Source organism: Oncorhynchus mykiss, chromosome 5, assembly GCF_013265735.2.
Source record: "Oncorhynchus mykiss isolate Arlee chromosome 5, USDA_OmykA_1.1, whole genome shotgun sequence".
Taxonomy (NCBI): Eukaryota; Metazoa; Chordata; class Actinopteri; order Salmoniformes; family Salmonidae; genus Oncorhynchus; species Oncorhynchus mykiss.
In genome coordinates this window covers 23,097,391-23,112,216 of record NC_048569.1, presented here as the reverse complement: position 1 = coordinate 23,112,216, position 14,826 = coordinate 23,097,391, and the positions used below count along the sequence as shown (strand labels likewise).

General features: G+C 42.6%; 1 protein-coding gene across 6 annotated transcripts in view; it reads right to left on the bottom strand.

Moving 5' to 3' along the window:
* LOC110523451 (AP-3 complex subunit beta-1) overlaps window positions 1-14,826 on the bottom strand; it is a 92,367-nt gene that overhangs the window by 45,804 nt on the left and 31,737 nt on the right. For all 6 annotated transcript variants that reach the window (XM_036977069.1, XM_036977073.1, XM_036977070.1 and 3 more), the window contains exons 7-13: window positions 6,492-6,674; window positions 4,504-4,659; window positions 3,720-3,817; window positions 3,584-3,638; window positions 503-574; window positions 352-414; window positions 44-176 (exon numbers count right to left, since the gene is read on the bottom strand). In XM_036977069.1, coding sequence (XP_036832964.1) covers window positions 44-176; window positions 352-414; window positions 503-574; window positions 3,584-3,638; window positions 3,720-3,817; window positions 4,504-4,659; window positions 6,492-6,674 — 760 coding nt within the window. The remainder of the gene's footprint in view (window positions 1-43; window positions 177-351; window positions 415-502; window positions 575-3,583; window positions 3,639-3,719; window positions 3,818-4,503; window positions 4,660-6,491; window positions 6,675-14,826) is intronic.

The window sequence follows — 14,826 nt, the reverse complement described above, 5'->3', positions numbered from 1 at the left end:
TCGATCAATCAATAAACCAATGGACTGGATCCCTCCCCCATACCGTCTCTGTTGGAGAGCAGCAGCACCAGTCCATTGAGGCAGGTGTCTGTGACCTCAGAGATGTTGGTGGCACACCTGCCTATGGCCTGGATGGTACCGGCAGCAAACTGCTTGTCCTGGCTCTTCACATAGGTCTGGAAAAACCAAAGCACAAGTTGGAGCCACTCACTGTAAAAGGCAATAAATACATGTGCCAGAGATGGGTAAAGGGTTTGAATGAGAGCGAGAAAGAAAGGAAAAGAAAGGAAAAGAGAGCGAGAAAGAAAGAAAAAGAAAGAGAAAAAATAGAACGAGGAGAGAAAAACTTACCTGGAACTCTCTAAGGATAGTGGAGATGTTGGCTTCGTTGGCCAGGCTGGTCAAGATCTCCAGCTGGGGAGTCGAGACAGATCTGATCACACACCTGAACTCATCTCACAGTTTACTTTTACATTAACTAGGTCATCATGAGGGCGCTTACCTTGAGTGATTTGATGTGAGTGGCATCTGTGGATCTCACATAAAAACTCTTCATGTAAGGTTCAAACATGCCCTAGTGAGACAACACCAAAACATACAGTTCAGAACATACAGTGTGCCAATACATGTATGCACGCTAAACTACAACTAAAAGGACCTACTACTACAGATGTAGGATCTTAATTTGACCTATCTAGTCACATCAAAATAATCCTGCAGCAACAGGATGTTAACGTTTAATCCATAATGTTGCTTGATTGGTGGTTAGGCTATTAGCTGGCCATATGTAGGTTACATGAAAAGTGCAATACTGTTAATATACAGTGCACTCAGACAGTATTCAGACCCCTTCTCCTTTTCCACATTTTGTTACAGCCTTATTCTATTTTCTTCCCTCATCAATCTACACACAATACTCCATAATGACATAGTGAAAACAGGTTTAGACATTTTTCAAAAAGATATTAGAAATAAAAAAAACAAATACCTAATAAGTATTCAGACACCTATGAGACTTGATAATTGAGCTCAGGTGCATGCTGTTTCCCTTGATCATCCTTGAGATGTTTCTAGAACTTGATTGGATTCCACCTGTTTTAAATTCAGTAGATTGGACATGATTTGGAAAGGCACACCTGTCTATATAAAGTCCCACAGTTGACAGTGCATGTCAGAGCAAAAACCAAGCCATGAAGTCGAAGGTATTGTCCGTAGAGCTCCGAGACAGGATTGTGTTGAGGTACAGATCTGGGGAAGGGTACCAAAAAATGTATGCAGCATTGAATGTCCCAAACAAACACAGTGGCCTCCATCATTCCTAAATGGAAGAAGTTTGGTACCACCAAGACTCTCCCTAGAGCTGGCCGCCTGGCCAAACTGAGCAATCGGGGGAGAAAGGCCTTGGTCAGGGAGGTGACCAAGAACCCGATGGTCACTCTGACAAACCTGGCACCATCGCTACGGTGAAGCATGGTGGTGGCAGCATTATGCTGTGGGAATGTTTTTCAGAAGCAGGGACTGGGAGACTAGTCAGGATTGTGGGAAAGATGAACGGAGCAAAGTACAGAGAGATCCTTGATGAAAACCTGCTCCAGAGCACTCAGGACCTCAGACTGGGGTGAAGGTTCACCCTCCAACAGGACAACAACCCTAAGCATACAGCCAAGACAACGCAGGAGTGGCTTCGGCACAAGTCTCTGAATGTTATTGAGAGGCCTAGCCAAAGCCCGGGCTTGATCGAACATCTCTGGAGAGACCTGAAAATAGCTGTGCAGCGACGCTCCCCATCCAACCTGACAGAGCTTGAGAGGATCTGCAGAGAAGAATGGGTGAAACTCCCCAAATACAGGTGTGTCAAGAAGACACAAGCCTGTAATCGCTGCCAAAGGTGCTACAACAAAGTACTGAGTAAAGGGTCTGAATACTTATGTAAATGTGTTAGTTCAGTTTTTATTTCATACATTTCTAAAAAAGAGTTTTTCCTTTGTCATTATGGGGTATTGTTTGAAGATTTATGAGGGGGGGGGGGGGGGGGGGGAACTATTTAATCCATTCTAGAATAAGGCTGTAACATAACAAATTCTGGATCGGAATTCTTTCCGAACGCACTGTAACCGTATGTTTTCAGTGAATTTATCTAAATCAAATCTCATCTACATTTCCTGCAGTAATCAAATTAAGACCCTACATCTGTAAGGGTGTCTGTCCTGACTAGGGATTTTAATAGTTAACCTTTAGTCAGTTAGCCACTGAAAATACATTTGACCAGTCATGCTTGGTATTTTGGTATTTTATTAGGATCCCCATTAGCTGTTGCGAAAGCAGCAGCTACTCTTCCTTGAGTCCACACAAAACATGAAACATGACATAATACAGAACATTAATAGACAAGAACAGCTCAAGGACAGAATTGAATCAATTTAAAATTAGCACACGTATGCTACATGTCAATACATACAAACTATCTAGATCAAATAGGGGAGAGGCGTTGTGCCGTGAGGTGTTGCTTTATCTGTTTTTTTAAACCAGGTTTGCTGTTCATTTGAGAAATATGAGATGGAAGGGAGTTCCATGCAATAATAGCTATATAATACTGTATGCTTTCTTGAATTTGTTCTGGATTTTTGGGACTGTGAAAAGACCCCTGGTGGCATGTCTGGTGGGGTAAGTGTGTGTGTCAGAGCTGTGTGTAAGTTGACTATGCAAACAATTTGGAATTTTCAACACAATGTTTCTTAATAAAATAAGTGATGCAGCCAGTCTCTCCTTACCAGTCTATAGGTTAATTTGCATAATTTTGTGGAATTAAATTGTGTCAGAATTTAACAAAATCATTAGTCAAAACAGGAAGTGTCTGGGTCAATCGGAATTATTATTTTGCAGACATTTGTAATGTAAGGTGGGTTTATAGAGTCAGAAAGTAGCTTTCTCATGTCAACTATATGGCCAAAGATTTGTATAACTAAACCGATATGGCTGTCTCGGCTGAGCCGCAAGCAAGCCAGAGACTCGTTGCTAGGCAACTCACAGATGCAGGCTGCAGGCAGCAGTGGGAGAGAGAGGAGCAGCATGAAGCAGCCAACAACAGCAGCTAGGCTAGCAACCAAAAAAGTTTCATAGTCTTTCTCTCCTATCCTACTGGTTTTCATATCAACTTTCGTTCGTTGTCCAGAAGCCAAAGGCACAATCCTAGTCATATTAACAACCCAGCCTAGTTGTTGCATATTTACATTTGCTCTCTTTCTAAGTTTCGAACCGAGATGTTAATCTCTGTCACATGAAATGGATTGCATCAGGTGTCTTTTAGAACACCGTCTTCCTGCTAATTGCATATATTGAAAATGATCTATTCCATTCTCTACTTCACTACAGTAGTTGCATGTTCAATAATGAGAGGACAGGCTTGCTAGTGTCACAAGTTTTTTTAAACTCTTAATGAAAAATGGCTGTTCCTTCCATGCAGTATTTTTTGTTGGTCAAGTCCTTTTACTGTTTGGAATAAATATAACTGTTTGCTAACTGGTTAATGGGGGTTGGTTTGTCAGCAACAAAATGGAACAAGATTTGCATCCCTAGTCCTTACCTTTCTCTGGATGGACATGGTGGCAATGTTCTGTAACACAATGTATTGCACCTCTCTAAGAGGGAGAGAGAGGAAATATTAAGCCATCGTAAATCCTCAGGAACATTTTTTTGGGGGAAAAATGGATAGAGATTACCTGTGGCTTCTGAGCAGTCTGACCAGAGATTTGGTGATGATGCTGACCTCGTTTTTAGGAGCCAGGTGCCAGTACAGCTGGGCTACAGACATCACCACCTGACAGACCGAGGACAACAGACACATCCAACATGGCCGCTTAGCAACACCTCAAATACAGACAGTGTTTTTCCAGTCATACTGTTCCCACTCTTCTTATTTAGGATGAGTCTCTCTTCACTCAGGACACAAAGCACTTTAAAGCTCCATATATCAAACAGCGAAGTAAGTAAAGTGCCATGTGTTTTAAAATGAGACGTGTCATTTAGAAGGTAACAGATAGCCGGAGTAAGGACTGAGGAGTCACATTTGGAAGAAGTGACGGTAAGTGTCGGTAAGATAGAGGGCCGCAGTGTGTTTTCTCTGGTAAGGACATAACATGTCACATTGTAATCAACACACTCATTTGGGACCATTTTTCCTCCTGCTCCTACACTGCCACACAGACCTTGAGTCTCCTGGGTGATGGAGCTCTGCTCACAATGTGTGTTACATGATGGGTGTGTTCCTGTGTAGCAGCGGCAGAATCAGTGGTGGCACGGCGTAGCCTTGGTTCCAGAGACAGCATTGAGGAAGGAGTGAGAACTGAACCACACACTCAGACGCCTTCATCAAGGCTGCCTATATCCCTCACAGCAGGTTGAAGAGCAGACACACCACTTACTTTTATGTCTGTGTATATTTCTATGTGTGTGCGTGTGTGCGTGTGTGTGTGTGTGTGTGTGTGTGTGTGGTGTTTGACTCACGGCAGTGTTTCTGCTCTGTAGTAGAGGCTTGGTGTTCCTGAGCAGCAGTCTGTGGTCAGGGTCCATCATGTAGGGCTTGGCCTCCGTCTCATCTCTAGTCTTTTCCTCATCAGACTCATAGAACGCCCTCTCATTGCGCTCATCAAACACACCTTCCTGAAACACACACACATTACACATTTCATTTCACTCTGTTATTCACAGCACACACATTTACCTTCACTGTGAAACACAGCACACGCACAACCACCATAAAGGTCAATCTGATAGCACATCTTTACCACCAGGTGTCAACTCATCATATTCAAAGCCAGATGCACACACACATCTAGGAGGTTGCTTGAAGATGAGCTGGACACCTGTACAACAGGTAACGAAACTTTGCACACTGTGCTCACAAAATATCACTCGTTTTTTTACTGTGCTAATTGCACATTTTTTGCCTTTCAACCTTGGTAAAGTTATAACAATTAACAGCTACTGAGGACACGTTGTGTGTAGGGGTTCCCTTTCAAATCCTCATGTTCACACAATAACTGCAACGCTGGGTGAAAAATAACTGAATATAGACTTACATTACCAACACATACTTACTGACAAATGTCACCCAGTAGACAAAATGTCACCCAGTAGACAAATGTCACCCAGTAGACAAAATGTCACCCAGTAGACAAATGTCTCCCAGTAGACAAATGTCTCCCAGTAGACAAATGTCACCCAGTAGACAAAATGTCACCCAGTAGACAAATGTCTCCCAGTAGACAAATGTCACCCAGTAGACAAAATGTCACCCAGTAGACAAATGTCTCCCAGTAGACAAATGTCTCCCAGTAGACAAATGTCTCCCAGTAGACAAATGTCACCCAGTAGACAAATGTCACCCAGTAGACAAATGTCTCCCAGTAGACAAATGTCACCCAGTAGACAAATGTCACCCAGTAGACAAATGTCACCCAGTAGACAAATGTCACCCAGTAGACAAATGTCACCCAGTAGACAAATGTCACCCAGTAGACAAATGTCTCCCAGTAGACAAATGTCACCCAGTAGACAAATGTCACCCAGTAGACAAATGTCACCCAGTAGACAAATGTCACCCAGTAGACAAATGTCACCCAGTAGACAAATGTCACCCAGTAGACAAATGTCACCCAGTAGACAAATGTCACCCAGTAGACAAATGTCTCCCAGTAGACAAATGTCACCCAGTAGACAAATGTCTCCCAGTAGACAAATGTCACCCAGTAGACAAATGTCACCCAGTAGACAAATGTCACCCAGTAGACAAAATGTCTCCCAGTAGACAAAATGTCTCCCAGTAGACAAATGTCTAACTTTGTGATTTATTTACTGTAGGTTATATTTGACTCATCATTTTGAAGAAATGATTTATTTATTACTTAAGTGATGATGATGTCTATTGGTCATTTACCTGAGACATGTCCTGGTTGGCTTTAAAGAGACATTCAAGACAAGCCATTATTTAAAGGGACAATCTGCAGTTGCGACATACATTTTTGGACTTAATTATTTGTACCCATTTATTCTTGAAGAATATAACTTATAAATGCCTCATGAGCTTAGTTCAACTGTCGTGGAATGCAAAATATAAGCCTGTTCCTCCAATATATAAGCTCACTCCAAAATATAAGCCTGTTACTCCAATATATAAACTCACATATCATGGATTGTCAGTCCTTGCATACATAGCAGTCAATGAATTTGAGAGTGGTTACATTTCTCCAGCCCCATCGCTCAGCTTTTTACAGAAAAAGTGTTTTAACTGCTGTTTTAACTGCTGAGTTCCACTTTAAATGATCACACCACATCTCACACTGTTCTTGTACAATCTTAGAAACCATGCTTTGTTACTGTTTTAACTGCTGAGTTCCACTTTAAATGATCACACCACATCTCACACTGTTCTTGTACAATCTTAGAAACCATGTTTCCCCTTTGCTTCCTCTCCCCTTCCCTCCATCTCTCACCTCTTTCCAGGGGTTGGTGAACTGTGTCCTGGCGTAGCGTGTCAACATGGAGATGATGACCACCTGACCCCACTCCTCCACGTCCACTAGCAGGTTGCAGAGTTTACGGTAGTTCTTATGGATCAGGTCAATACGGTCTGGACACACCTCCTCAAAGGCCATCACAACGCTGCCTGCTACCAACTAGAGGGCAGGAGGAGAGAGAGGTGTGTTACTGTAGGGCTGGAGCAAAAGCCTCATTAACTCCAGAATCGGCGTTGGAGACCTATGCTCTAGCCTGGGCACATCATAAGCCACCTTGGTTAGAAAGACTGTACTTCATGATCTAACAGAAATAATTAGGATGTACAGTTAGATTATTATAAACAAAAACTCAGGCACCACACAGGAGAATAACTGAGTAGAAAATGACAGCATTTTAAGTCTAAACTAATCTAACTTCTCATTGCCATGGGCTCCCGAGTGGCACAGTGGTCTAAGGCAGTGCTAGAGGCGTCACTAGATAACCTGGTTCGATTCCAGGCTGTATCACAAACCCGGCCGTGATTGGGAGTCCCATATGGCGGCGCACAATTGGCCCAGCATTGTTGTAAATAAGAATTTGTTCTTAACTGACTTGCCTAGTTAAATAAAAATAAATCAAATAAATCCATCACTAACATAACATTTCTCATAATTATTATTTCAGCTCATAACTAATTGAATGTTCTATTCATGAGACAAGAGAAAGGGGGAAGCGGGAGGATGGAAGGAGAGAGGAAGGGGAGGGGGGCAATCAAGTACATTTTATTGGGAGAAAAAAAATCCATTTGTCTGGTCCATGTTCTATCCCTATAGTGCTGCTGGCTGGCTGGCTGACTCGCTGGCTGGCTGGCTGGCTGGCTGAGTCGCTGGCTGACTGGCGGGCTGATTGACATGGCTATGTATTAATATGCAAACAGTTCCAACACAGAGAGACGAGGGGGAGAAGGAAGGAGATAGGGAGCAGAATTCAGTCTCTCTCATTACAACAGACGGGACCCTGGTGGCCACTGCAGAAACCCTGTACATTTACCCATCAGCCTCGCCATGCAGCTGTGTTGATTGTGTATGTGTTTGTGTGTGTGTTTGAGCCCCTCTTACAACTGGGTAGCTAGAAAGCAAAGTGTTAATCATTCAACAATCTGGACAGCTTTAGAGAGAGTAGGCTGCTACATGACTTTTAAAACTTTATACAATGGGTGTGTCTAACCCTGGATGCTGATTGGTTAAAATCGCATTCCAGGTATTGTCTATGCCACAAGTTACTACCGGCTAAAGCTATGATGTTGAAATGCCTATTTATGCAGTTACATCTCACTGTGCAATCCACTGTCTCATCAGCCCAACCAGAAATGGTATAAACTTGAACTCCATTGTAAAAAGCATGTAGATATTATTTCCCATTTCTTTTAGACTAGCAATTGGTTTTCAATAACAGAGATGTGTATAAACCCTGTCTGCCTCTCTGACATTGGCAACATTGTTTCAATATTGAAATTCTATCTCCAGCTGTCCCATAGTAATGAATGTGCAGGGGTCGGGAAGAGACAGGCAGGCAGATTTTCTCAGCCAGTCGAAATCATGAATTAGCGTCATTTTATGGATATACACAAAGTCATTTCAATAGAAAACAGTTCAAATGAAACAAAATGCAGCTAGTTTGTAGTCTTTCCAGTTTCCGTTTGAAGTGATTGTGTTAGCTGTGTTGTTGGCTAGCTCCTCTGTCCTGAGGAGAGAGCACATTTTCTTTGCCAGGGGAAATCACACATCATTAGCTTATTGTTATGGATGTCTCCAAATAAATGTCACTAGAAAACAGCTTAAACAAAGGCAAATGCAGCTACTTTGCTGTTATTCTGGCTGCACTGGGAGTTAGCCTTAGTTGACAAGTTAGCAAGCCAGGGATAAGAACATTAAAACTAACGACTGGGTCACGTCTCTGACAACCGAACTGATAGAACGAACGAACGATCAGCCAACCGACTTGGCTAGCAACCCTAGATTTGTGTTGGGACTATATACTGTGGAAAGATGAAATAGTATGAATCAATTCATAAAAATAATTTGAATATGTTGGTAACCCATTCGTGCCGGCCCTCAAGTTCATCTCGGACCTAACACCCATGACAATATATCCTCCAAAACCCAGCTTCCTGGGCATTATCACTTAAATAGAAAGGTGTGTGAGATAAAATGCATGTTTGGGAGCAGCCTAACTTTGCAACCACAAGTACGTTTTTCAACCAAAAACAAGCTGTTGTGTACAAAAACAACCATATGGACGAAATGAATCAAAACAGAGGCAAGGAACGTAACATTGTTTAAGCACTCAGTTTAGCAAGCAATTAGGAAATCCACAGGCAATAAGAAAACTCATAAGCAGAGTTTAACAGAGCTTGTGGTTTATAATTGGAAAGCGGCCTAATTGGGTAGTGTGTGGTTTTTAATTGTTTTGCACAGTGTGCTTGGTCTCAGAACTAACAGATGCTGGATGTAAAGTTCCAGCTCTGCAAACTTCATCTAGTTTAGAGACCTCCTGTTGGAGTAAAGTACTGTCAGGACTTGAACAGGAACTTTGCGGGTGTAAGTGTGTGTGTGTATCAGTGGATACACTGATGTTCCTAGTATCCCAGGCCTGTTGTGCTCCCTCCCCCTCTCTCAACTACCCCCATTAGACACCGCACCAAGGTAAACTACATGCACCATCAACAAAACTGACACCCCAATCTATGGAGCTGGCACCCATCCTCCCTCCTTCCTCTCCCCTTCACCCTCCCTCCTTCCTTGCCCCTTCGCCCTCCCTCCCTCATCCACCAACATATTATCTACACTGCGTGACAAGCCAGTAATGGAAAAATCACACTAAGCAAATGGTTCCTCTAATAATACATTTCCTATAAAATTATGAAGGGCCCAAACCGTTTCCTTGCATCTATTTTGTCATGAATTCGAATTAGGGTGCCAGGGAGGTGCCAGGGAGGTGCCAAGGAGGCGGCGAGTGCTGGGTCATCACACCAGAGACGACGCCTTGATTGATGGCATGGCGCAGGGTCGGTGGGCCTACCCTCCTTGCATTCTCTCTGTCCTCCCTCGCCTTTTCTCTTAAATGACTGGGTATCCCACCTAGCCCCTAATCATACCACACACACATCTCTGTTCTCATTTCAATTTTGCAGGGGGAAGCAGGGGGGTGGGATGGGAGGGATCGATCATTTATCTTGTAATGGCTGGATAATAGATCCATCACAGTAAAACAGCTGCACAACCTCCTGTGTTGTTTCTCTCGCAACAGCCCTTCTCTTCTCATTCTCTGTTTATACCATCCCCTCTTTAACCAGGGGTGTCACACACACATTTAGCCTAATGTGGCCATCACTGTTCAGACCAACGTCAGGAAGGCCACTTATTGGCTCAATAACTAAAAGTGTATTATATTTTTTACACCTATACAGATTTATACTACTTACATCAAAATACCCCATTGTCTTCACCTCAGCTTTATACATTCCCCCATTAGGCTAATCACACCATGTAAAGGAGTCTAGATACAGCAGATCTGAAATTCTAAATCTGAGCGTGAATGGAAATATCAGCTTAGGTGTTTACTTTCCTCTAGGGAAAAACGGCTTAGTCTGCAAAGAGCATTTTGTGACACACACATCAAATGCACTTGAAATACTGCTGTGGGATCAACAGTCATAAAGCAGGTAATGTAAGACGCATGTCAAATATATCCAGAAGTGATTGTTATGACACTCCTAAGAGTGAATAAATCCAAATAGGCTTACACTTTGAATTAAAGACCAAAGGCAATACGATAGAGCACCAACAAAAAGCAAAGAGACTAAACCGACAATAAATATGACATAAAAGCTCTGAAATTATTATAACAATCATAACACAAAGATACCCCTGAAAATACATTAGCATTCCTCTTTTTTTAATCACAGCACTAGCACTTCTGTGACTGTGCCCTCTATCTCTCTCTGTCCCCCAACCAGCCAGCCAGCCAGCCAGCCAGCCAGCCAGCCAGCCAGCCAGCCAGCCAGCCAGCCAGCCAGCCAGCCTCAGTGAGAATGTGTTACAATGGGGAGAAATCATCTATCTTCGTTAGTGAATGAAGCCAAATATGCTATGCATCTGGTCCTGGGCTCTCCAGCCCCCACTGGCCTTAGTGCTACGGATTTGTTTATATAATGAGAAATGTATGCAATGAATACATAATTGAGAGGGGGAAGAGCGTGTATGGCCTGTATGTGGTCCTCTGTAGCTCAGTTGGTAGAGAATGGTGCTTACAACGCCATACAACCCAATAGTGGGTTTAATTCCTGGAACCACCCATATGTAAAACATGTATGCCCCACATGATTAAGTCGCTAAAATGTTTTAAATGTACGGGCATTCTATATGCTAACTTCAGCACGTACACAATTGACATTTAAACAGCCTTGATAAGAGCATTTAGCTATATATTTATGGTGACTTTCTGAAGAAAATGCGCTATCTATTATCCTAATAGGGGAAGGAGATGCTGTATTTGTGATGGGCTGGGCTGCTTTAAACACTGGAGTTGGAGAATGCCATTCAAGCTAATCTAGAAAAAATAACTTAACCGTAGAAAGCAAATTAAGGTGACACCAGCATCAGTGGGAGAATGCCTTTCTAAATGGGAAGTTACCTTGGAGAGTCTAAGGATGTGGGTTTAAGTGGGTGCTAACAAAGCATGGCATTGGTGAATGAGCTAAACTGAGGGGAGAGATGGCTAAAGATTGGGGGGGACTGTTCTGTTGGACTGGAGCACCCTCTGGTGGCTGGATGGAATTACTGCACCTAGTGGTAGTAGTGACATCATAGATTTGGTTTCAATTAATTAAGAGGCACTGACTGTTGAACATATATGATATCAAATAGAAGACACCCCATCTGATTTCAGACTGAATACAATATATTTAATCCATGCTTATTGCAATGCTGCTTTGTTCATTGCAGGTTTTTGTGAATGGAGACGTTCATTTTGGTTGCTATTTTAGTTTTAGTCTAAAAATAAATTTGAGTCATATCATCCTTTGTTAGTTATTATCAGTCGACTAAAACTCGGGACAATTTTTGTCTAGTTTTAGTCACAGCCATTTTAGTCACAATGGTCAGGGCATTTTTTCTATTAAACAATGAATATTTAGGCTAACTTTAGGATACCTCTAACTTCCATCATGTGGACATTCATGCAGCGTTGTCCAACTAGGCCTACTATCTCCTGGTATACCTTAGCTGGCAACATTGATATTGCGGAAGATTGCAGTTATAATTAACAATATAGGCTATAAAATCCTTGGCTACAGGTTAAACAATTTACAGCTCTGATTTTCTCCCCATTGTAACCGTCAAGGGGGGTGAGTAAGCATTTGAGCTTTACAAAAATGCCAGAAGTATTACTGTACTACTGTAGTACTACTAAACTAATATAATTTGTTTTTCCCCATAGGAAAAAAGCAACCACAACTCGCATTTGTGGACTGTGGCTTGAGAGCAGCAACACAGAGGAATGAGTAATAGATCTTCTGATGTGATCAAAGCAAAATGACCTTACATGAAAGTAAGAGTAAACATGGTTTCTAGTTGAAGTTAGTTACAAGTCAAATGTCCTGGCATCGAATCAGTTCAAAAGATTGACGAGTGACGGAAGTGACCGACTGGGAGCTGTGTGAGAGAGCAGGGCATATCAGCTCAATCAGACTGTGTAACTGAAAGATGTCAATTCTGCCAATGAGAGGATTGCATGAAATATTCTTCATGTATGCATGCTCGTGATTGGACAAAACAGATGAAAAGGAGCTTCATGTCAAATTAAATGTCAATTAATCTCACATGGAATTCACATTTTTGAAGACGAAAATAAAAAGTCATTTGTCTTTCTTTTTTTCCCCTAGGGCATCTCGTCAACTTTATTTATTTATCGAGTTTCAGATTCGAGAACAGAAAAACAGTAATGGAGACGGTGCAAAAACTTCAACTGGATGAGCCCATGCCTTGATGTGTGGATACGCTCAATACTGTGTTGCCATATATCATCGGGTAGCTCACCACCCATGCCTTGATGTGTGGATACGCTCAATACTGTGTTGCCATATATCATCGGGTAGCTCACCACCCATGTCTTGATGTGTGGATACGCTCAATACTGTGTTGCCATATATCATCGGGTAGCTCACCACCCATGCCTTGATGTGTGGATACGCTCAATACTGTGTTGCCATATATCATCGGGTAGCTCACCACCCATGTCTTGATGTGTGGATACGCTCAATACTGTGTTGCCATATATCATCGGGTAGCTCACCACCCATGTCTTGATGTGTGGATACGCTCAATACTGTGTTGCCATATATCATCGGGTAGCTCACCACCCATGTCTTGATGTGTGGATACGCTCAATACTGTGTTGCCATATATCATCGGGTAGCTCACCACCCATGTCTTGATGTGTGGATACGCTCAATACTGTGTTGCCATATATCATCGGGTAGCTCACCACCCATGTCTTGATGTGTGGATACGCTCAATACTGTGTTGCCATATATCATCGGGTAGCTCACCACCCATGTCTTGATGTGTGGATACGCTCAATACTGTGTTGCCATATATCATCGGGTAGCTCACCACCCATGTCTTGATGTGTGGATACGCTCAATACTGTGTTGCCATATATCATCGGGTAGCTCACCACCCATGTCTTGATGTGTGGATACGCTCAATACTGTGTTGCCATATATCATCGGGTAGCTCACCACCCATGTCTTGATGTGTGGATACGCTCAATACTGTGTTGCCATATATCATCGGGTAGCTCACCACCCATGTCTTGATGTGTGGATACGCTCAATACTGTGTTGCCATATATCATCGGGTAGCTCACCACCCATGTCTTGATGTGTGGATACGCTCAATACTGTGTTGCCATATATCATCGGGTAGCTCACCACCCATGTCTTGATGTGTGGATACGCTCAATACTGTGTTGCCATATATCATCGGGTAGCTCACCACCCATGTCTTGATGTGTGGATACGCTCAATACTGTGTTGCCATATATCATCGGGTAGCTCACCACCCATGTCTTGATGTGTGGATACGCTCAATACTGTGTTGCCATATATCATCGGGTAGCTCACCACCCATGTCTTGATGTGTGGATACGCTCAATACTGTGTTGCCATATATCATCGGGTAGCTCACCACCCATGTCTTGATGTGTGGATACGCTCAATACTGTGTTGCCATATATCATCGGGTAGCTCACCACCCATGTCTTGATGTGTGGATACGCTCAATACTGTGTTGCCATATATCATCGGGTAGCTCACCACCCATGTCTTGATGTGTGGATACGCTCAATACTGTGTTGCCATATATCATCGGGTAGCTCACCACCCATGTCTTGATGTGTGGATACGCTCAATACTGTGTTGCCATATATCATCGGGTAGCTCACCACCCATGTCTTGATGTGTGGATACGCTCAATACTGTGTTGCCATATATCATCGGGTAGCTCACCACCCATGTCTTGATGTGTGGATACGCTCAATACTGTGTTGCCATATATCATCGGGTAGCTCACCACCCATGTCTTGATGTGTGGATACGCTCAATACTGTGTTGCCATATATCATCGGGTAGCTCACCACCCATGTCTTGATGTGTGGATACGCTCAATACTGTGTTGCCATATATCATCGGGTAGCTCACCACCCATGTCTTGATGTGTGGATACGCTCAATACTGTGTTGCCATATATCATCGGGTAGCTCACCACCCATGTCTTGATGTGTGGATACGCTCAATACTGTGTTGCCATATATCATCGGGTAGCTCACCACCCATGTCTTGATGTGTGGATACGCTCAATACTGTGTTGCCATATATCATCGGGTAGCTCACCACCCATGTCTTGATGTGTGGATACGCTCAATACTGTGTTGCCATATATCATCGGGTAGCTCACCACCCATGTCTTGCTCCCATGCAGATGTTGTATTTGCCAAGGAGGTGGATTAATGTTCTGTATTATGTTGTATGTATTATGTTCTGTATTATGTTCTGTATTATGTTCTGTATTATGTTGTATGTATTATGTTCTGTATTATGTTCTGTATTATGTTCTGTATTATGTTGTATGTATTATGTTCTGTATTATGTTCTGTATTATGTTCTGTATTATGTTCTGTATTATGTTCTGTATTATGTTGTATGTATTATGTTGTATGTATTATGTTCTGTATTATGTTCTGTATTATGTTGTATGTATTATGTTCTGT